This window comes from Halictus rubicundus, chromosome 7 (assembly GCF_050948215.1).
Source record: "Halictus rubicundus isolate RS-2024b chromosome 7, iyHalRubi1_principal, whole genome shotgun sequence".
Taxonomy (NCBI): Eukaryota; Metazoa; Arthropoda; class Insecta; order Hymenoptera; family Halictidae; genus Halictus; species Halictus rubicundus.
In genome coordinates this window covers 2,763,992-2,788,963 of record NC_135155.1, presented here as the reverse complement: position 1 = coordinate 2,788,963, position 24,972 = coordinate 2,763,992, and the positions used below count along the sequence as shown (strand labels likewise).

The window sequence follows — 24,972 nt, the reverse complement described above, 5'->3', positions numbered from 1 at the left end:
TCTACAGCTTACGATCTATTTAGAAAATGTATTTTGCATAAAAATCTGCAATCTACTCGTGATGTATTTTATATACACAACGGCATATATTTCGTTCAAAGCTCAGTAAACCGACAAAAAAAAATCGTACATCAAGTTTTAGAGTGTAGTTGTAAAGAGAGAGCTTTAATCTTCAAATTCGTAGTGAATTTACGCATCAAAAAAGATTGTTGCACGTTTCTAGAGGCGTTTCAATTAACAGTATTTTCGACAAAAAGTTGTTTTCAAATTCGGCACTCGCTATCATGCAAAAAAAAAAATTGGAATGAAACGAATGATAGACTGCGAAAGTAGAGGTTTCGAGGCTTTGCTATACGACTTTTTTTTACGAACTTAGAACATTTTAAATATCAAGAACTTTTCGAAAATCGGGAACTTCATAATACAGTTTCTACTCGATATATGACCCAAACATCTAGCCGATAAAAGTCCTAGAATTATCCCCACTGCCGCGGCTGCACCCCGTGAGGGGCCCTAAAGCCGCAGTGGCCTCGGTCGTCGAGGACTGTAAACACAATACGGATCGAATATGTCGTTGTGAGACCAGGAGACCACTACTAATCCAATCACAAAACTTCTTTATTTTTCAATATTTTTTTATGGGACTTTCACCAACATATTCGTGGCATTTTTCTAATGAAAATGACACCAAATATGATACAAAGTCCTATAAAAAAATATTGACAGATATTGAAGTTTTGTTATTGGATTAGTAGTGGTCTCATCCCGATACACCCAACTCGTATTATGTTTACACTCCTCGGCGATCGAGGTCACAGATATATGTCCCTGGGTAGACCCGTGTTGTGGACAAATATCGAGAAAACACTGTACTTTTTGAAGCCACTCTAATAGCATGATTCTATCATAATAGCGCAAATATAAAAGATATAATTGTAATATCTATTTATTATAATAAACGTTCTGTGTGTTTGTAGAAACGAACATAATTCTGACATTACTATCTGTTACATCTTATGGTCGGACATGACAGGTAAATTTTACTGTATAAAGGCAAGTTGAAACGAAGGTGTTTTGGTACAAATTGCAAGCAAAATCGTCCATGAGCGTTTTTAAATGCATTTCCTTGAGAACAAAAGACACTATATTTTTATCTTAATTACCTACAGAAAAACATTGACATTTTCATCTTATCACGTTTTACACACGAGCCAAAAGTTAGTTGGAGTGAAGAAGATGGAGTCGATGAGCGATCATGAATAAAACAGTGTGAACCACATTGTAATTGTAAAATCATACCACAGACCGCCTAAGCGATTGAAAAATACAAACAGGTGTAATATATTAATGATCACGCGAATATGTTCAACGAACACGTAAAAGTCGATTCGAACACATACACAGTTGTAGGTTGTGAACAATTAAGTTCCATTCTGTATTGTAATGAGAATATTATAAAACAGCTTTCAATACTAATTCTATATCGTTCATCAACACTAGCGTTCAACGATCGTCGCAAACGAACAAATCGAATGAAAAATTCCACCAAATCATAAGTAACAAATGGACCATAACTATCGATCAGACAATTCATTCATGTAAAAGCTGATAACGATCGATCGAATGTTTCGGCAAAACCTTGTTTCAGCAGAATCGATATAATACAAACGAAACGGAACGGAACGAAAACCAGGAGAAACGGAAAACGAAATTGTTAACGAAATTGCGTAGCTTGCGAGTTTATCAAGAGCTGGCACCGATCAACATTCGAGAATTGTGGACAAAGTGTTCCAACACGTCTCCGTTGATGTTTTCCTTTCGAAGAATTTACTTTTTCTCGTTCTATTCAAGAAATCTCTGTTTTTTTTTCTTTTTTTAGCTTGATGCGCAAACAATGATGGAAGATTATGGAAAACGGGCTCTTGCTGCGTTTGCCTAACGAGCAAAGTAATCTGTCCACTCTGTATACAACTGAGAAACAGGTTTCGTACGCCAAACAGTAAATTGTAAGCACTAACATGCATTCGCATAGTACAGCGCCACATAACTCGTGCCAACTATATCGACATGAAAATAAATCCAAGACTCGAGAGAGACAATTTCTCGTCGAACACTGATCGGGGGAGGGGGGGGGGGGATAAACTGTTAGACTAAAAAAGAAAGGAGCATGCTGTCAAATACAAGGCTCCAGGGTTCGGGAGAAAGGTCAGGTCGTATAGTATAAAAATCGGGGCTGTTATGTAGCGAACCTTACCAACGGGTCATTGGTGCACCGGCGCGTTTTAACACGAGATCGCAAGAAGGCATTGGTATCGATCAACATAATAGCCCTGAGGAAACTATTATAGAAACTGTGAAATGTATCGCCGCAAACGAACCAAAAAACCAAAAGGAAATATTACAATTTCTCGTAACGAGTCTTTTCATGCAAACTATAGAGAACGAAACGTCGTCCTCCCTTTGCTCCCCCTTTCTCTCTCGCTTTCTCTCTCTCTCTCTCTCTCTCTCTCTCTCTCCCTCTTTCATTTGCTTCCTCTCGCTCTCTTTCTCCCCGTACGATTAGGTTAGCCTGACTGATAGCGTATGGAAACGGCGACTCGCAAATGAGCAAGTGACAGGTAGGTAAAGATGTTTCAACATGCCAGGCGCGTCAGACCGAGAAGTTGTATGGTAGTTAGTTAAATAGGCAGGTACAGGATTATTTTTTAAGTATACTCGAATCGATCCGCGTCTCATCTAATTCAATCAGTGAAAGATTACCCCGAGTAACAAAAAAAGAGAAAAGAAAGGAAAATAAACGAACGATTGCGATCGCGGTGGTTTCAGAGAGAGAGACCCGAAGTAATTGGCTAAAAAATAATCCTTTGTTTAAAGGCGACTAGTGGTGTCTTTGGCAAATAATCGATTCTCATGCAGTAAAGATATATAAGTCTTGTAAGTTGATATAAGTATCGTAACAAAGCCACCACAGTAATACAGAGGGTACGTATTGTTAAGACTCACCCATAAAGTCTGCTGTCCCGCAAGCTGCTCCTGCTCCAAATAACACAGAAAGCACAATTACGATAATGTACCAGACAGATGAACATGTAGATTTGTCAATTTGTTCGTTTCGTTTTGTTTTCGTTCGTTTCAGTTAGTTAAATATGTATACGGAAGTTAACTAAAAAAGGATTTACCAGAACCATTAAATAACGATTTATTGAAATAATACATGTACAATACGCTAAACAAATAAATATAATAATATCCACTTGGCCTTGAGGAAGTACGTAACAATAAGGATTATGAAGCGTTCAAGCGTTCAGCATGTTTTACAAATGAATACAATACGTATATACGTATATAGGTATTTAAGCGGAAATGTAAAATAAATCATAAAGCGAAGGTAAAAGAAGCGATCGTAGATTGCTCCGATCTATCGCTTTTTAATCGTATTCTATTAATAGACTGCAGAGCCTTGTGTATTTATAGCGTACAAAAATCTTCGGGAAATGCTCAATCTCGAAATTTAGTCGAATTGATTATAGTTTCCATCTATTCAGAGGTGGGTAATATTTGGCGAAACCGATATTTCAAATACTTTTTGATATTTTAGATTTCACTTGGCTTGAAAAATAATATTTTAAACGGGACATATAATTCCAAAAATAACATAATTTCTAAACCATATAATAAAATATTTTTGTTTCAAGAATCTGATTCACAAAACAAAATATTTCCATTTTAACAATCTAAAACACAAAATAAAATTGTTTATTTTGATGATTGGACATAAAATGAAATACTTTAATCTTACTTGATGTATCGGAATTATCCTATACGTACTGCTGCCTTTTCAATTCATTGTTTGATATCAAATTTAAGAGTTTCTATTGTCGAGTTATTAAAAAAGACATTAGAAAGCAAATTTTAGATGATGGTGATAAAACGTATTTCTGATAAAGTTCGTTTTAATATTCTGACGAATCGAACATTGAATAATATAAACTATTATAACAAACATACAATGTATCTTGCCAATAGGAAATAATTTATACTTGTGAGTATTCTAAATAGGAACCATTATTTTGGTAAAAATATTTAAAATAAGGGAAACAAAGCAAAATAAATCAAATGTTTAAAAATGAAATCAAAAATTTTTCAAATAAAATATAATACTATTTTCAAATTCCAATTTAAAAACTAATTGCATGAAATAAAATATTTTATTTTCGAAGTTGTACGCATACTTCAAAATAAGTAGGATTATTTACTATTTATTATTGAAAATATCATTTTACCCAGCTCTACACTACTTTGATTAATTTTTACTGTACCGACGAGGGAGAAAAGCTTTTGATAAATTCTTCGAGTATGTAAAAATTCGCATTAAGCCTCCGCAGTCTGTTCATAGATCACGATCGCTCGATGGAATGTTGAATCGTTGCTCGATGTGAATCTACGGAAACGGTGTTGTACCTTCTGCGTTTGTTACAAGAAAGACTTTGTTCGGTGTGACATACAAGCCGAAGAGGACGGTCGGCGTATGCTACGACGGTATCAACAATAACTGTTTACTATACAACCATGCGACAATCAGCGTGAACGATTTTACGGGAACATATACATACGATCTGAAAAGGTTGCTGCGTTAACACCTCTCTACGTTATTTTACGTTACGTTACGAGCTAAAAGACGGTGTCTTATTTGCACGAATCTCGAAAATGTCTATTAATGTTCCGAACAGCGTGCATTCGATAAAATTAATCCTGCGCAGTTCGTCGTGATCGAACCGTGACACGCGAAGCGAAATTTTCCGATTTTTCAGCCGATTCTTTCCACAAAGATGGAATATAATACAGCGTTTTCTCGATATATGTCCACACACGGGTCTACCCAAGGACATAGACTGGCTAGAAGATACTATTCTTTGATACACTGCCGAGCGTTGAAAAGGACGGCGAAGCTCGAGGAGTGTAAACAGAATACAGGTCGGGTGTATCAGTGTGAGACCACTACTAATCCAATAACAAAACTTCTTTATCGATCAAGTTCAAAACTTTAATCGTTCATTATATAAGTAAATATCATAGGAATTATATCATATTTGGTATGATTTTCATTAGAAAAATGCCACGAATATGTTGGTGAAAGTCCCATAAAAAAATAAAGAAGTATTTTTATTGGATTCGTAGTGGCCACCTGGTGTCACACAGATATACCCGGCCCGTATTATGTTTACATCACGGGGTATACCCCGCGGCAGTGGGGATACTTCCGGAACTTTTATCAGTTATATATTTGGGACATATATCGAGTAAAGACTGTATACAGTACAGTCGACTGACACAGCGATGCTCGCATTTCTGTTCCTCCTTTTCGAATCGTCTCGGATCGAACACCGAATGTCAACTGTTTCTCTTGTATTTCGAGCACCAAAGAAGTGTTCTTTGTATAAACAAGATCATAGGATCGTCTACTAATAAATACTTGAATTTTTATAATTCACAAAAGGAAAAGATATTCAATCGTTGTTCATTCTCTAAACTTTGAACTTTCGAATTAGAAGAAAAAAAGGTGTGCCGTTGTTTTTTAAATGATTTTAAATCTTTTTAAATCATTTGAGACTGTTCCACGATATACAGCATACATTTTTAGCGCAGCTTTAATATCACCAGGAAACTTTATAAACAGGTATGTAAATTTTCTACGTAAACAAGTTGTTTCATAAAATCTAAAAATGTAATGGTAGATCTTTTATCTGCGGCAAAGAGTATGTATTCTCTTCAATTTTACCAACACCAGAATAGAGAATAGCGAAGGAGAAGAAGGCAAGAAGCGAATAGTGCGTTAAAAATAGTCACGGAATGGTGTCATTGATCTCTATAGTAGCTAAAAAATTTACATAAAACTGAGGCAAAGATCTGCAGTAAACAATAAGAACATAGTAAAATAGCTAAAATATACCCCGACGAAATTGCACCATTTTGTTTATACATAATATAATATTGTACTAGTATAATGAAAAGGAAGCATAAAAATTGAAGCTTTCATTAGTAGATACTTCTTTCTATCGTTAATTAGACGGGCTTATTTCCCTTGTACACTAAATAAAAGAATCTAAAAGCGGAGCAAACATCCGAAGAGAAATTAGGACAGATACCGAGGGAGTTCTGTACTTCTCTCAAGAGTGCTCTCGAGAAATCGAATGAACATTATCACAGTTAAATTTGTATTTATAGCCACGCGGTTAGGCAACAACATACAGTGTCCTTTTTCAAAGCTGTCTTTTATAACATTTTAATTAACAGAGAAACACAGTCAGCGATCACGCCTCATCTACGAGATACATAGAAAGTATTAATTAAAGATTGCACTACGGTATGCTCGATATAATATAAAAGTCACAGAACTGTTGTTCATAATTATTGCTCGCGACACAAAGGTCGTTATGGGTCTCGTTCTTGAATGTGGACAATAGCGTACGTAATTACCATGCAATATTGTATGCGTGATTCGGTATTCTTTGCAGTATATAATTACTGTATTCGTAAATGTTCTGAACGAGTGTCTCTCGATCCATACTAGCTACTGTTAAATGGTACGCAATTAACTATCCCGCGTACGGAAAATGTCCCTAGGGATCGATCGGTAGCCTAACGACGAGTATAAGATGTACACTTGCTAGCCGTCCGTTCGTTCGCAGGAATCAACTGCGAGTTTCGTTTCCTGTCTGCGACCAAAATAATCTCAGAAGTCGCAGGTTAAACGCATTCGATGCTCTTCTTGGTATATGTATGTATAATATACACGGCCGGATGCGTGGACGGATAAGATAATGGTACTTATTTCGCGCATCGAATGCGCAGGAAACATACTACAGTCAATTCGCGGTATATGTCAGCAACACGGGTCTTGATGTCGTTTATTCTCCAGTATTCTTTAGAAAAGGACAACGATGCCCGCCGCCGAGACCTCGGTCGTCGAGTAGTGTAAATTGTCGACGAAATCCTACTAATCATTGATGCAGTATCGCTCGTAGAAAAGGACAGCGAAGCTTGAGTGGCCTCGGTCACTCACAAACTAACAAAACTTCTTTATTTTTCATTTTTTTAAATGGGATTTTCACCAAAATATTCGTGGCATTTTTCTAATGAAAATAATACCAAATATGATATAATTCCGATAATATTCATATGTGTAACGAACGGTGAAAGTTTCAGATGCAAAGAACGACAGCAGCGTATGGGAAAGAAAGAGACGCGGAGAGTCGAAGTGTTCGGGAAAGATGAAAGTCTGGCGTGAGCTCAGGCCTCTCAATCAAATCTTAATTATCTTTTTACGAGACATTCACCAATATATTGTGAAAGTATTGTGGAATTTTTCCGATTAAAATGATACCAAACACCATACAATTCGGATCATATTTACACTACTTTTCCGTTAGTATTGCATAATTGTAATGGGAAATAACTTTCATTGCTCATTAAACAAGTAAATATCATCGCAATTATATGATACTTGGTATCTTTTTCATCAGAAAAGTGCCACAAATATATTGGTGAAAGTGTCATAAAAAATAATTAATAATAAGGAAGTTTTGTTATTGAATTAGTAGTTTCGTGGTCTCACACCGATATACCCGACCTGTATTATACTACATTTCTCGGCGACCGAGATCTCTCGAGGTTCGCGGCCCCTTGCGGAGTATACCCCGCGGTAGTGTGTATTATTCGGTTCCTACTCGAGTTGATTCCGATCGATGATTAAGCACTTTTTACAAAACGATAGATACAAAGTCTTTTACTTATAATATCGGTACTATTAACAAAGGAAAATCATAACTAAAACGACCAAGCTGTCTGCGGCTAGAGTTACATAACATACGGATACATACAATAAAGGTCGACCGAAATCAGCAGAACAGAAAAAGGATTCGAAACTGAAGATTATCTATCTAATGACTTGCTATACGTATTAGGGATGGTATTAAGTGGTTTATTGATTGCGTACCTGTCGTTACCATGCCTGAATAACGCTAGAATTTCTTCGAATGTTTTATTCTTGGTCTCGGGAACCTTCCTGTACGTGAAGATCCAGAAGATGGCTAGGAATGCACTGAATGGTAGGAACGTGTAGTTATCAAGGCTAGTCTGTAACACATCGGCATCGAGAAGAATCAGTTATCCGATCGAGATGACGCGTATGGAAATTACATATTCTTACGTTGTTACTAGACTACGGATTTTATACATCGTGTTTCCGAAATAATTGTACAGGGTGTACAGAAATTGCGAAACTTTAAAGTCGTTTTTTGAGAGAACGGTTGACTCGAGGCCAATAGTTCCGTCGAGACTTTTTATCCTCTCGACGAGTAGATTACGATGCAACAATAAAAAATGTTGACCTTGAAAAAACCGGTCAAGGACAATTTTGCACGTAATTTTTCAAACATATCTCCACCGATCCAAAGGTATAGAATCCAGCTGTGACAGTCTGTACACACAATTTTGGTACACCCTGTACAAACGACCGGGACCGGGTGACTCCACTTGCAGAAACAAATCGCAAAAACGAAATAAAATTTTTTCGTTCTTGAGAAAATCGAGTTTAAAAATTCAGCGAAAACACGCTTCAGAATACTTCCTGAAAATGTTAGGTCGTTACATATGAAATTTCCGATTCATAATAGTAACTTTAAACAAACATAATTTCCTCTAAATAAAGTTTATTAATAATCATCATTGCTTATTGATAAGCATCATTGTACTCATCATATTCTGTAAAAAAATCATCAGTTCACCTTCCTCATTTATTAGATTGTCACCAAGGTTTTGAGCTTTTTCTATCATCGACTGTAACAGTACGTTCATTTACCACTACATTTTTACTAAACATCACATAATGTTCATTTTCTCACTCGTATAAAGAGAATACGCGACAATCACATCGACTGATATCGAAATAAACTATATTCATTGAAAAGGGAGGTTATTGGTGTCATTTGATGTAACCTTTTTCTTCGCGAAAATGTTCTCCGCGGCTTTGTTTAGGAGTTATGAACGAAAAACATGGATCAATCAGAGCGCGACGTTAGCATTGGCACTCTCTGATTGGTCCGTGTTCTTCGTTAATAACTTCTTAACAAAGCCGTGGAGAACATTATCGGAAAGAAAAAAGTTACTTCAAATGATCCCAGGAACTTTCCTTTTCAAGGAAGTACAACGTTTTTGGACACCCTGTATAAGAAACCTGCAGATTATAATAGTATTTCTCGATTAAAACATTTTATAAAACTTGCATTCTAAAATCGGTAATAAATTGTGACGACCTAACTAGAGCAGGCGAATGCGACGGATTTTCAAACTCGCTTTTCTCGAAAACAAGGCGTCAAACGAAAAGAAAATGTTATTCGTTCTTTTCATAATTTCAGCACCAACGCCCTGTGTACATAGTATTTCAGTTAAATGTGTCACCTAGATTACATGCAAACTATTTGGCATATGAAAAAATGGTTGAAACGGAAGTTGTACGGTTTCAGGAGTAGCGTACAAAGTAATAATTAGATTTTGCCTATTCTGCTATTTTATCGAGATATAAAGGTCACCTTGAATTTTTTTATTGTAAAAGGTTAATTTTAATCTTGTAGTGAATTGTATAGAAAAATCTATTCTACACCAAACATCGCAGAATGATCCGCGGTCATCATTTGTTGTATGGATTTTAAATTCGAGAGTTTCTTCTAATTCATTGAAGATTCGTATCTCAATAACTATTAGCTTTTTATCACGAGATACCAATGATGTCAGCAGATATGAAGAAGCGTATCGTTAGAGCATGTAATGTTATAACTCAAAAAACACTCCAAAGTTGGAATTGCACTCCAATTGTACTTATCGATCGACTACGCAACTTTAATGGAGAGCATTTTGAGCATCATTCACATTAAAAAACTTGTATAGAGAATATCTCAGTAATTATTAGTTTTTCGTTCCATATACTCTAATAGTTTTTTATTCAATTTTCTCTTCGACCACGAGATTAAAATTTGCCCTTTACGATAAAAAGAAACTCAAGGTGACTTTTATATCTCGATGAAACGATAAAATAGAAAAGAAATAGTTATTACATTGTATGCTACTCTTGAAACTAACTTTCGTTTCAACCAATTTTTCATATACCAAATAGTTTACAAAGGGTATAGACGGATAAGATGGTCAAAACTGCTCCAAAACCAAATTGATTTTTGGCCACACTATACGATAGGACTCCTAAAGAAAATCCTTATGCTCTTCTTTTTCTGTTCTCCTCAACAAAAAATTACGAGAAAATTCATAAACATTCTGCCTAATAGCACACATGACAGTGAATTATTTTCAAATTTTTGGTTGCAAAATTGATTTTTAAAAATATCCGGAAGCATAAAATTGCCGACTATATCTTGAAATTTTCAGAATACCACGTTTCTATTATTGCGTTGGTTGTATCTCATGCTGATTATTAATGTGATTTTTCGGATTATGCGAATATGTTTAAAAAAAATTGGAAATCTCCAAAAATTCGAAATAAATGAATATTTCGTATTGAAGTTTTGGAGATACCACTTTTATAAAAGTTCAGCAATGAGATATTCTGGAGAATATTGTTCTTAATTTGTTCCTTAATTTTTTATAAATTGCATCGTCGTTAAAAAATTTCAAAATCAATTTTTTCGATGCCTCTTTACCTTTCTGTAGGTTTATTATGTAATATTAAACATGTTTACATTCGGAAACATAATGTACAAGCTTAAAAATGCAATATAAAACATTTTATTTGTGTATATTTCAATGTATGAGGATAACTCCGAACAGTTTCGGTCTGTGTCGACCGAATGCTGCACAAAGCTTTTCTTTCGGAGCCCTTTTTTTTTTGTTCGAGTAGGTAATCTTATTACGTACACCCGACCCCTCCCCCTCGAGGGGGGTGGGGGAGGAGGAGGACCGGGTTATGTGGGACTCCTCGGTAGGGGTGTGCAATACCGACTATACCCACTAACTCAGTGGTGGACACGGTAGGGGCCCCTGAGCTGCCTGCTTCCCCCACCAACGTCTCTTTCGTGGAGCGCGCATCTTCTATCCAGTGTGCCCCCGCCTCTGCATACCTGCCTGGAGAGGTGCGCGGCCCCCTCCTGAAGACACGGTGCCTCGCCACTGTTAGGTCGCCCGATGGATATCCGGGACCCTGCCCAAGAGCCCGACGGCCTTCGGGGACGCCACTGGTGACCGAGTATAAGGGAACCCCCGGTCCCCCGCCTCGAGATCACCAAGGGCGCCTCCTTTTTTGGGAGCCCCATTAAACTTTTAACCATCTTATCCGGCTATACTCTCTACACCAGGGATGTGTATTTTTGTCTTAATTGAGACAAGACCGTCTCAGCCATAGGGCCCACTGTACCCTTCCAGCAAGTGCCGTTACCGTAGGGCAACGAAGACGCGAGACACCAGCGAACGCGACGGAGGTGCGCGCTGCATGAAAGAGAGTTTGGTGGGGGAAGCAGGCGTGCGAGGGGCCCCTACCGTGCCCATTACTGCTTTACGTAGTAGTTTACACTTAGCTGAATCACTCTGTATATCGATATATTACTGTAATAACCGATCGTTTACCAGAGAGGAATTACATATGTTAGGATAAGAACCACTTTACCTTCATACTCGGGAAACCAATGCCAACCAAAAAATTAGCCATCCAATTGACAAGAACCGCGATAGACATGGCGGCGGGTCTTGGACCCTGCGAGAACAGTTCGGCCGTGATCATCCAAGGAATGGAGCCGGGTCCGACAGCGAAGAACACCACGAAACTGAGCGTCGATACGACCGACAGATAAGACATCCAGTCAATCATTTCCTGCACATAACCGAAAAACTCCTATCAGGCAGTAGAATCGTGTTCTTCTTTCCTGAGCAGCCGGAGGAGTCTCTCTCAGGATGAACGAAAATTAGTAAGAAACCTATGGAACTCAATGAACAAATTAAAAAGTACCACATGCACTGGTGCAGCTCAACCCTGTGTCTTAAGGCTTGATGATGCGACTGCAACAATGTGAACGTGCTCTTGTTATGTACAGTTAACGTCTTGTCCTCTGTTTCAGTTTTTGTTCTTTCTTTTTTTGTTTTTTTCTTCAAGCGACGAAGCATGACTGGCTATATATTTACCACAAGGATCGACCGGGGACACTCGTTGCTTAGACCTCATTTAGAATCACAGAAATACACGTGAATTACGTGAAAACACGCCAGAGACATATACCACAATTTTCGTGTTGTTACAGAAAGACGTGGGTAATTACGTAGAACAGGATCCAGCTTGTCGATTTCAATGACCCTGATACATGTTGATACGGTCGAAATCAGGGATCTCATTATACTTGTAATTAAACAGCGGATGCTATGCGAAATGAAAAAATATTCTTCACCCGTTACAAGAAATAGAAACTACTTCAAAATTTCTTTCCGTCTTGTATAATTTTACCGAGTCAGAAACAATACGTCGATACTCATCAAATTTTATAATCTTTCTAACGTTACAAATTACTAATATTCCTTGTAAATTCGTAAAATCCGCAGTCTACTTATAATTGTCACTGACATTCATAAATTATATGAAATTATTTTCATTATCACGCATCGTATTATTTTTCGTTGTTTCAGTTCAGCTTAGGTCAATTTTAAGTCAAATTCGTTTTAAAAATATGCCTGAAAATATTATTGCTCTTTTAACATTGTTTTAGTTCATTTAGGGCAATATTGTATTGATCTTTCGACAATGAAAAGCTTGTAATTTCGTTTATTATTGTTTTGTTACGGGCAATGTATTCGCTGAATGAATAAACGTGTTACATTATTTGCCGGAATAGAAACGCGAAGTAAACATAAAGGAATACAGTGAATTCTCGATATATGTAATATGTAATTCTCGACCGTAGAAAAGGACAGCAATGGTCGCCGCCGAGGCCTCGATCGCCGAGGAGTGTAAACATAACACACGTTGAGTATATCGGTGTGAGATCAAGAGACCACTACTAATCCAATAACAAAACTTCTTTATTTTTCATTATTTTTTATGAGACTTTCACCACTATATTTCTGGTATTTTTCTCATGTTAATGATACCAAATATGATATAATTCCGATGACATTTACTTATGTAATGAACGATTAGTAGTGAGACCGAGGTCTCTCGAGCTTCTTGGCACCTCATGGGGTATACTCTGCCGTGGTGGGGATAATTCCGCGACATTTATCATCCAGGAATCGGCGAAATATATCGAGAATTCACTGTACTTCGAGCTTACATTGGCAAGTTATCATCACGGAACACGGAAAATAAACAAACATCGAACGATTTCCAGGGGCCATGAGTTTAAAGTAATTACAGTACTAGTGGTGTTAACCGAGAATAACTTGAAACAATATGATACGTGTTGAAAATATGTTTGTTCATATCTTTGAAAGCTGAACGGTATATATATATATAATTACTCAGGACCCTGTTCTATGCAATTACTGAAAAAAGGTACAACTGACACGACGAATTTGAATAGTGCGAGGAGAATACAGTCGTGCTTTGAAAATTACTCGTTTGTCATCTTCTTCGATTCTATGCCCTGTGCTGTTCTAAAATGTGTGTTTTAAACATTAACACAATGTACAGGTACTTTTATTTGTACTTATGATGGACACTTATCAAAGTTTTGTAACACAAATGATAAAAAAATACAAAATATACAGGGTAAGTGGTGCTACAAATCGAAAAGAGGGTGACACTACGTAAAAAAATAAGTCGAAGATGTAGAATAACATTTTTTCATAAGGGAGTTCGTTTTTGATAACATCGACTTCGAAAATGGGTCAAGTCCGCGTGTTTAACATTTGCAAGTATGTAATTTACAAGTTATAAAGAACCGGTCGGCCATGATTAGATGCGTTGGATGATTTCTATTCAATCACACGATTTTCTCGAAAACGAATCCGTATATGAAAACATTCTTTTCTACCATTCTCGACTCACCATTTTTACGTAGAATCACTTCCTTTTCGGTTGTACCACCAATTACCACACGTCCTGTATAATTGTGAAACAGTTGACGTATTGATCGTTTACTCAGCAACCACAAAAATTGGGAGTAATCAAAAAGGCTTATTTTAGAAAACGGAAACTGAGAAGTTAAAATTTATGATGTTAATTACATTTTCAATCCTCTTATATTGTATAGATAATAAACAAATTCTGTACACACTATTTATCACTACAGAAACGGATTTTTAAGTCTCGAAAAATAATATCGTCACTCGAGTATGGGTGACATGGCAGTCAACAAGTGAAATGTAAAAAATTTCAGCGACCTACTCAAAAAAATTTTGCAAATGTATAATCTAAAATTAGTTAAGTGTTTGTTATCTGTGATCGCATTGATCCATACATGATTCATCATTATTTTAAAGATTAGTCTAACAGAAGGAAGTTAGAAATTGCTCGTCCACGAGCGATTTTCGAAGCACAAACTCTTGTTCTGTATCTTTTTTGTTCTAAAAGCAGTTGAGGTGCTTCGTGGTGTGTATATTTGTGGACATAAAAGCTACACACAAACGAGAAGTACGTTGGAAAGAGGGTAGCTGTACTCTCCTCACACAGAAGAAATTGATGAAACCAAGTATACACACAGGATATTCTAGGAAGGTAGAACAACTTGGCAAGAAACATCGCTCCACGCGCAAGAATAAACGAAAAATATACCTGAAAACTTTTTCAAATAACGTTTCGCTGTCGAGATAATCGAATTGGACGTGCGATATCAATTATATCTCCAAAAACAAAGTGTCGTATGAAAAAGTTTGATCCTATTCTTTTCATTTTTGCACGTAGAATGACTGAATAAATCGTCTTCACCCCTTATTCTTGAACATTCTGTATAATGGTCCCGAAAGTTAATCAAGCTCTGCAAATATTCTGCATGAAGGAATACAAGGAAAATTTTAAAGATTAAAATATGTACCATATTTTCTCACAAATTTTCAAGAAAGCTTTGTGTACAGCATTTCCCCTACATCTGAGTTTCGTCAACACAGTCCGACTATTTTCGAACACTTTGTGTACCGGTCGAGTTTGTTAGATGAACGAAAGAAATAACGAAGTGTTATAGGTGGCTTTTGTAGCTTCTCTGAATCCGTTTTTGTTTCACAAAATACGTCGATTTGAATTCGAGAAGCAACAATAGCCGTACATTCGGCTCACGGTTGAAGATGTAAGAGATTAAGAGCAAATTAGATTTTTGCATGTATCGAACCAATAATACGTAACATGACAAAGGGTGACAGGTTTGAGCCAAATAGAATGTATACTAATAACAAAGGGAGTGTAAATGTCTCCTCCAGGCAGTCACGAAAGAGGTCGTTGTGAAGGGGATGGGAAGGGAGGGGGGGAAACAAGGGGAGGGAGAGATTCGGTAAAAAGCGGAATTAGTAAGCCTAAGCAACAAAATGTAACTGCATGCAACAAGTATTTGACACATAGATACGAAACATATTAAACCAGTGAGGACATTTCAATTTTGAAAGTAAGAGGAACGAGTTAGTCCTGAAGCTGCGTGTTCACGTGAAAACAGAGACTAGAATTCTCTAATGGACACAGGTTTAAGGGGAATCTCCAGACAGCTTACTCTCCAATAGCTATCGCTTTTGTTCCCGGGAATGAAACTCCTAACACTCTGATTCGAGTCGACGGAGACGCGGAAGCTGCTTAGTGTGGGTGTGTAGCATTACCCTCTGCTAATAGAGTCTCTCAGAAGCCGAGATGATCAAATTTATACTCTACTGATATATTGATAATATTTTATATTCTACTGTACGGGGCGCGTACAGTGTTTACTCTATACATGTCCCAAATGCCTAGCCGATAAAAGTCCCAGAACTATCCCCACTGTCGCGGGGTGTACCACGCGAGGGGCCATAAACCGACGCCTCTAGAGCTTCGTTGTCCTTTTCTACGTTCGGCGTGGATTAAAGAGTAGTATTTTGTGGCCGATACATTTCCCTGGCTAGACCCGCGTGTTGGACATATATCGAGTAAACACTGTATTTAGTAACCGGGCCGAATTACAACTCGATTGTAACTGAAAATAGAAAAGAATTGTAGAGGAAAGTTCTGCCCTGTGCAACACTAGGTTTACGAGATCCGTGAGAATGACGGGTTCTAATATTTTTACTTTAGGATGACTATTGAGAATATAAAGATGAAGAATTATTCATGAAATTTATTCCTTTGGGTGTGTGCATATTATAACAAATGATTGGCTAAAAATTTCAATAGATACATTCCTGTAAATTTTATAAAGTAATGTAGAATAGTCACTTTCAGAACTTCGTAAATGTAACGCAATCTTTATCATGCTATAATACATTTTTTTGAGGAATTTTTTGTTACTCTATGATTTTTATTCCCATGAATCGATTCGTCGCGGTATCAGAGTACAGTCGTGAAAAACTTAATATTTTTCGAAATATTTACCATTTTTCCAAAATGATCAAAATTTCTACCATCGTTGTAATGCAGATTTGCTTTTTGCAATTGTGTGCATTGTGCAATCGTGTGTGATGGACTTCCGTAAAATCATTTTTTTCTATCTTTTATAGCAGTCGAGTTATAATTTGGCCCAGATACTAGACACATTCTGTATAAATGTTTTGTTCTCATACAGGTAGACCACCTTTATCCTTTAAAAAAATCGAATGTTTTTCTAATTTTTCTATAGTTTCACATACGTAGAATGTTGTTGATTAAAACGATTTTTCAAAATTTCAAACATTTATGCTTTCTAAAACGTCCTTACGGTCCGGCTGTAATCAAGAAAATACTGGCGAATTAAAACTTCTCTGGGGCCCTTCTAGAAATGACATTTTCTCACCTGAGGGTTATTCACTTTTTAAAGTAATGCTTTGGATTTTGTTCAAATTTAAATATGTTGTAGTCTTTAGTGACGTATGAACGAATCTTAACGGACTTTTTTTGTGTCACCCTTTTTTCATTAAATTATAAAACTAGAACTAACAAACCGATGAAAATGAGTTTTTAGGAGCTTATAGTAAAAACATAAGAGTGTCAACAATGTGGATACAGAAAAAATGTGGATATAGTCCCAAGAGCGCCCTTTACGGACCTGTTTTTAAAAAAGCGGACACTTTAAAATTTACGAAATTAAAATAATTTGAAGTGAACGGTGCACCGCGATATACAGGGTTATATCCTCATTTTTTCAAAGTTTTGAAAAAGTACCTGCTATGAAAACATTGCATTTGTTTAAAACAATTGCAAAATAAATGGTGAAAAAAACATTTTTTTTCAAATCACAACATTTTTGGGGACACTCTTATGATTTCACTATAAGCTCCTTTTATTATGATATAGTTTAATGAAAAAGGGATGACATGTTTTTTTAGACGTCTGTAAAATCTAACAATTTTTAGGATATCCAAAAGATCTTTCAGATTCGTTCATAGGCTAAACTAAAGACTACAACATATTCAAATTTGAACAAAATCCGAAACATTACTCCGAAAAGTGTCCGATTTCGCGTGGAATGACCCCTGATCGATACAAAATCTACGGAATCCTATGACCGATTTGCTTTAAATTTTAAAATAATATTCTGAATATAGTACTCCAAAATGTCGCGGAGGACTGTTTTCATATCATAAATATCTTTTGAGTTATAAATGATTAAAGATGATTTTTCAACGTGAAAAGCGATGTTTTCGAATGAAACCGCTGCCATTTCTACTAATGATTGAATTTCTTAAAAATTCTACACTACATTTTAGATAATACCTTCTAGCGCGAGAATAAGAACGATTTCTCATTTCAGACGTTTCAATTGTTGTCAGCAATGGCGGCCAACCATCCATGTACCAATAAAAGGCCATTTCAAAAACAGCGAATAATTCTGTCATGTTGAAATACATATTTTGTTTTGAAAAAAATTGAAGAGTAAAGTTATAAATAAAAAGAATAAAAATTAATAAACAGTGGAATGCATTGAGTTCAGCCCTCGGTTGGCTTAGTTAATCATTGTTTCTGGTCCCAAGAGTGACTAAAAAGAAAAAACCCGTGAACCACCATTGAGAGTAACTATAACGTGAACACGTGGCTAAAACACAGGCTCGTTACGTGTCAACGTACCGACCGTACATAATCTTTCGGGCGCAACTAAAGTATAACATGCAGGAAACAGGGGGATAGACCTTACAAGTTACATGAATGTTTGGGAGTAAATTAAAATGAGTCATTGAATGCAAGTTTATATACGTAAAGAGGTGATAATTCTCACTGTCGGTGCAGTGCTGCACTCCAGCTGTGAACAAAGTGTTAGATACACCTTTTGCCAAGGTGCATGAAGTGACAAAGCACAAAGAGATAACTATAGACAATCCACGTTCATTGTGGTGTATTTAAATCTCCTACGAGAACTAATCTCTGCTCGACTTTCTACACAAGACGTTAATCCCCCTCTACGATAATACAAAAATTTCCATAAAAAAAGCGAATATCTTTTTCTTTGACATTCTCCGCGCGACAATCGCCATTGTGGTATAACCGCGACCGTGTCAAGGATCATCGTTACGTTTCGATTCGACGGAACTGTATACTTATACATACTCGGAAATAGACAGGTCCCAGAAGTTGAACTTACCTTTATGAGAAAAGAAATTGTGATGAATATTGAAAAGATAAACATGCCACCAAGACCGTATAAGTGAAGTGTACGTCTTCCTGTTCTATCCATAAGCGGGATGGATACTAACGTCATACAAACCATAATGGCACCTATGCCAATGGTTGCAAACTTGGCACTCTCCTCTGTCAAACCAGAACTAGTGAACAAATTTGTCGAATAATAAAACACCTGGAACATAGAGACATTTTGCTGACTATTACGTGTCCGTGGACAAATCACAGCTGCGGGAACTTAAACAATAGCGCACAGTGGGCCAGATCGTTGAATTAGCTGTTCAGGCCTATTTTAGCATTATTTCAAGACTTGAAGACCACATTAAACAGGTCGTTGGATTCGTCTTGGCGTCAGTTATAACGTTATTGAATAAAAAGTATACAGTGATAAATAAATAATCAAAGTGACCTCAATTTTTTATGAAAAAGAATTCTTCAAATTTTTTATATTGAGATTTGTAGAAAACCACGTACTGATTACATTTTGTAGGAAACATTTTTTTGTCATACCATCGGAAATGTCTGAAAAATCGTATGAATAATGAATAATCATTGAAAACTGGCTGTTCAGGCTTTGAAACAAGAGAAATCCATAATTTTTTAATCAATGAAGTATATTACATATAATAAAATAACAAAAATGTGTTATTACTGTCTTATTTAAAAAATTAAAAATAGTCAAAGAAAAATAAGTATTATATTTTAGAAAGTTACTGACTACAGTCAATTAACAATACAGATTTGTTGCTTATAATTATATTTATCTATTAATAAACAAAAATCTATACAATAATTCTTATTAACAGAAAATGACGAGAAATTTAGATTATAATAATTTTAGAACGTAAGAAACTAAATTTCTCGTTCGTATTTCATATTTGGGTATACACTACTCGCATACAAATGTTCACGAAAATACATTAATATTATAAGTAGAAAAGTGAATAAGTGTTTTTTAATATATTATTTAAACAAATGATGACATTTTACATTTTTCTATGTAAGTGTATCCCCCATAAAAAGACGCATAACTTTGCCATTCATACCATTTATCTATTTTTAATAGTTTCCAAGATATTCGTGAAAATTCTTTTCTACCCTCACTTTTGAGAGCTGTTTTCACCTGGATTCTTCCTTTGTAAGAGTTAGTAGAAAATTCAAATGCTTACGAATGATCCTATATTTTAAACAATTAGTAACATAAGCCTCTGCAATCTCAAGATCCAATGGGTGCTCGTCAACGCGGAATTGCGTGTCACGCAACGCTTTAAACTATCATAACTTTCGGGGTGGGACGAGGGGGGACGTGAACTTTGCTGGAACTTTTAGAGATGTTGCTGAACATGCTTCATTTAATTAGAGCATGCACTTTTACGCACTTCTAAACTTATCCCTCGTCAAATGTGGAAACTTTCTGGGAACTGGATTTTTTTTTGGTTCACTCAATATTTATTTTATAATAAATTATGAACAATAATTTTTAATTCCAGATCATAGATATATAATATTCATAAAAAAAAAATTGGGATCATAATGTTGAATAGGTTTTCCAGGGCATCATTACGAAAAGAAGGTATTTTTTCGGTGATAAATGATATCTAAAAAAGTTTTATCTTTGAACGCTTGTTTTAACGAGAGTTTCTAATAAATTTTATTAATATTATCGTTTTCGAATGTAATGGACATTTAAGAAACCATATACATTCGTTAAAAATCGATTTTTGAGCCCATGAACGGCTAGCGCGTCGATCTGGCCCACTGTGCGGCGCGATGACGCGTCGATACAAATTTCATGGCTTTTCATGTACAGAAGGAATTTATAGCTTGGGCTACTTACAGCATTAATGCCTGAAAGCTGTTGGGAAAGTTGCATAACGACACCGATAACGAGCGGCGTTCTCAGCGTTGGGCTACATATGAGCTCTGTCATTGATATTCTAGACTCGGCTTGTTGAGCCCGTTCTTCGGCTCTCATTTCCTCGATGTCTTCTTCCACTTCGTTACTCGCTCTCAACCTCCTCAGAGCTTTACGAGCTTCCTCCTCCCACTGTTTGGTAATGAGCAAATATCTGCGGAATACAGTTCAAAATGAGAAACCACTCGGCGCATTCACCAATTAACAAAATTGTAGTACTGTCCGTCCGTCAGACGATGGCCAGGCAAAATGTTTACTTTCCCATTCTATTCTGAGTCCCTTACCATCGCAGGCGTTGTCGATACTGGCCGAAGGCGATGACGAATGATGAAAGCGGTCGTATCGAGACCGAGTGAGATGGAACGATCAATTTCACAGGCTTCATAGACTACGCCGATGCTGTGAAATCATACTAATAGTATTATCTCCGTAACTGTCGCAAAGGTGTCTACCATAACTGTCAAGCGGTAAACACGCTCGATGACCGAGCCATCGAGCGGTAGAGTATCGGCGAAACTCACACTGATTGAAACGAAGCAAAAGATTGCAACTTTTCTAATTTTGTATGACTTTTTATGAAACTTTTACCATCGTATTCGTCTCGTTTTTCTAATTAAAACGACACCACACACTATATAGTTAGGATCATAATTATTTATGTAATAAGCGATTAAAGTTTTGGCCGTGAAAGAGGACGGCGGATGGAAAACAAAGAGAGACAGAGAATCGAAGTGTCCCTCTTTCTTTTTCAATCGCTCTCCTTCTCTACGCTTGGCACATTACAAAGAATGTAGCACCTCTACTGGAACCATAGTCACTAGATGAGGGTAGGGAGCACGAATCGAGGGGAAAAGGTTACCCTCTCTCTACTTGTACCGGGTTAGTCACGTGACATTGTGACACAGACACGACAAAGACGGAACGAGTCACGTGACCGGGCAGTGACGAGAGCGTGGGGGAACTAGGGAATTAAAGTGGGGGAACAAGTCTTGATCTGGCGACTATGACTAGCACTGTCACTCGGTAGATCCGACGATGCGACAGTTACGGAGATATTATAATGGATTTCAGTCGGTCTCGGTGTGGCCAGCTGACGTTTTTCGTTACAGTCTTCGGCCAGTAACAACAATGCGTGAGATGGTAGGGGATTCGGAATATAGTCAGACCATATTCTTTACCTAACCATCATCTGACGGACGAACAGTACAGTACACTTTCATATAACCAGTAATGGGCAAAAAGCATTTCTAGAAATACTTGAATAATAAATACATTATCAACTTGTAATTTATTTTCTTTTTTTCGAACGCGAAATGTAATTAGATATTGTATTCAATTACTACGTCATTGGAAAATACTTCTATTGAATACATAAATCAGTTGACGAATACTTTAGCATTTTGTATTTAATCATGTTATGGGAAATACTTCTGACAGACAGAAGATACTTCAGACATTACATTCTGTAATTTGTATTGAAGAGCTTATCGAATGCCAAATACAGTGAATTCTCTATATATGTCGCCGAGGCATGGCCGATAAATGTCGCGGAATTGTCTCCACTACCGCGGGGTATATCCCGTGTTGCTGACATATGTCGAGAATTCACAGTACTTTTCAAAAACATTTCAAAAATATGAAATACAATATCCGGTATTACAGTATTCGGTATTCGATAAGCTCTTAAGTACAAATGACTAAACTGCAGATTTTATGCATTTATAACAAAAATGGATTGGTCAAATATAAAACTATTAACACATTAGTGGAATTGAATGATGTTACATTATCTTCGACTTGCTAAAATTATTAAAAGAGGAAATGCATATTTATTTAGTCTCTGTTTCTTACTACAGTGAATTACCGACATAAGTCCCTACAAACCTAACGCTTAAAGGTCCCTGAACTACCAACACCACCGCGGGGTAAACCGCGTGAGGGGCCAAAGCTCGAGAGAAAAAACTTTTTTATTTTTATTATTTTTTTACGAGACTTAAATACGAAATACGATATACCGATATACGAGATACCAAATATGATATTCGCATCATATTTACATTCCATAACATGATTGAATACAAGATGACAAGGTATTCGTCACCTGATTTATGTATTCAATAGAAGTATTCGGTATTTTCTACTATTTCAAATACAAAAGCATGTGATGCTACCCATCATTACATATAACGCGATCAGAAAATTGTTAAAAAACTAATTGGACATATAATAGATCCAAACAGTATTTAAACACTACATTTCCGATTTTCAAAAAAAATTTCGATATTTCAATTGTGATAATTTCGTAAAAAGAAACGGTGCAACCATAAGCTTGGACTCATAATAAAGCTTGAAGCTTCTACTTTTGCAAAGCAGTGTTCATTTTCCTGTAACAATAAGATATTTTTGTATGGTGTAGCCGTGGGAAACTGAGGAGACATTGTTCCTAAAAATTTGTGCACATTCGAACAACTCGGAAAACTTTCAAAAATTTGTCTCGTAAATGACACTGCCATAGATTTGAAGATCGAAGCCTCCTTTTTATAAGTTTTATGGAACAAAAATGAGGATCAAATCTGGTCGCGTAAAGTCGTCGTGGTGTTACTTATTCTACTTTAAAGTTGGCGACATATCTCTCGCTCAAAGCTTGATAAAACAGCTAAAAATATCGTTCATTAATTTTTAAGGAGTCCTTCGTAAAAAATAAGTTTGAATCTTTAAATTCATGCTGACTTGCGGCCACGGAACAAAGACACGGAACAAACTCTACCCTTCATCTGTAAGGGTAGTTATAGAGAAAAATCGAAAAACCAGTCAGCCCGATACCATATCTGTAAGGGTAGTTATAGAGGAAAATCAAAAAACCAGTTTTGGTCCATTTTCCCTATTTAATGAGAATTTAAAATTCTGAAAAAGTCTGACACATTTCGGATCCCAAGCCACATATTCGGAATCGTTTCCAGATTTTTCCGTTGCAAACTCTGGTTGTAAAAAACGAAAAACAGGAAAAAAATTTTTTTAAATGCAGATTTTATATAGAAATTGAAGAGTTGAAAACCAAAAACTGGTTTTTCGATTTACCTGTATAACTACCCTTACAGATGTGGTATCGGGCTGAAACTTGGCAGAGAGGTTTCTTTTTGGTAGGCTATCCAATGGTTCAAACTCGATTAAAATTGGGCCGGGGGCGAATTTGAACTTCAAAACCGGATATAACCTTTTTAAAGTTTTCACAGACGTTTGAACGTGTAGCATTTTTGAGAAAAAAAGCGTTTTCGGTTTCTCACCCGCTACATCATGAAAAACAATCTTAGAGTAAAATGAACGATGGATTATGAAACTAGGGGCTTCTAGCTTTAAAAGGAGTCCAAACTTATTGTCGTACGATCATTTTTACAAAATTATCATAGTTCAAATAGAGGCAATTTTTCGAGAATGTATAGTGTTGGAATACATTTACGAAACGTATCTTTTGGAGTAGCATCTGCACAGTCATTCTGAAAAATTCTTTCTACAATTACTGTAGATTTACTGCCGCGTAAAACATATGATTAGTCTTTTTAAACAGTTTTTTAATCGCGTTGTACAAGCGTTTACTGTAATCTCGAATTTAATTAAGTTGTTGCACATGAAACGTCCGATTTTGAATAGTAATGGTAAACAAATGTAACTTAGTTTTTGAATGAAATTAATTGATCAAAGTAAACACTATTGTAATTTTTAAGTTAAATACGATCACCTAATTATCTGTACTGTTTACTGCTGTATAAAAAAAAAATCTCAGGACAAGGGGTACATGCAACAGCGAATAGTATCTTATCTCAAGAAAATATTTTAGCGAGATTTCAAGGTCATTGGTGATTTTATAAATGAAAGCTTCACATGAAAACATTAGCAGAAAAAAAGACCGATCTAATGACCTTGATAACCATACCCTTCTGATCACCCAATCTCGAGATATTTTTGTCTGAAAGCATTGTACATCTTACCTTTCAGACACAAATGATTCAGGCTAAATGACTGTAATGGTACGGTTATTAAAGTCGCCAGATTTGTGTTGCTACAATTTTTAAGAATATCGAAGAAAAAATATAAATAAAAATAAATATATAAAAAAATACCTATTACCTTGAAATTTTGTTAAAAAATGGGCCTGAAAAATTATTCTTTCCATTGTTACGTGAATCTACCCCTGAGATAGTATAACTTTGTTCTAAAAATTTATTTTATACAATAGCAAATAAAAGATATTTAGGTGATCCTGTTTAGCTGAAACACCCTGTATACTTGCTGTTCTACTGGTTACTTGCTT

The 24,972-nt window shown here is 36.2% G+C and overlaps 1 protein-coding gene across 21 annotated transcripts in view; it reads right to left on the bottom strand.

Annotated features, from left to right (window-relative positions):
- The window catches only part of Glut1 (Glucose transporter 1), a 119,414-nt gene that overhangs the window by 16,824 nt on the left and 77,618 nt on the right, over positions 1-24,972 (bottom strand). For 15 of the 21 annotated variants that reach the window (XR_013082519.1, XR_013082520.1, XM_076790454.1 and 12 more), the window contains 5 exons: positions 20,586-20,817; positions 18,711-18,923; positions 11,669-11,893; positions 7,997-8,136; positions 3,004-3,033 (listed from right to left, as the gene is read on the bottom strand). Coding sequence is in view for 19 of the 21 variants with exons in the window: in XM_076790454.1 (XP_076646569.1) it covers positions 3,004-3,033; positions 7,997-8,136; positions 11,669-11,893; positions 18,711-18,923; positions 20,586-20,817 (840 nt within the window). In the remaining 2 variants the exon portion in view is untranslated. The remainder of the gene's footprint in view (positions 1-3,003; positions 3,034-7,996; positions 8,137-11,668; positions 11,894-18,710; positions 18,924-20,585; positions 20,818-24,972) is intronic. The other 6 variants (XM_076790443.1, XM_076790448.1, XM_076790450.1 and 3 more) reach the window with 2 other exon arrangements.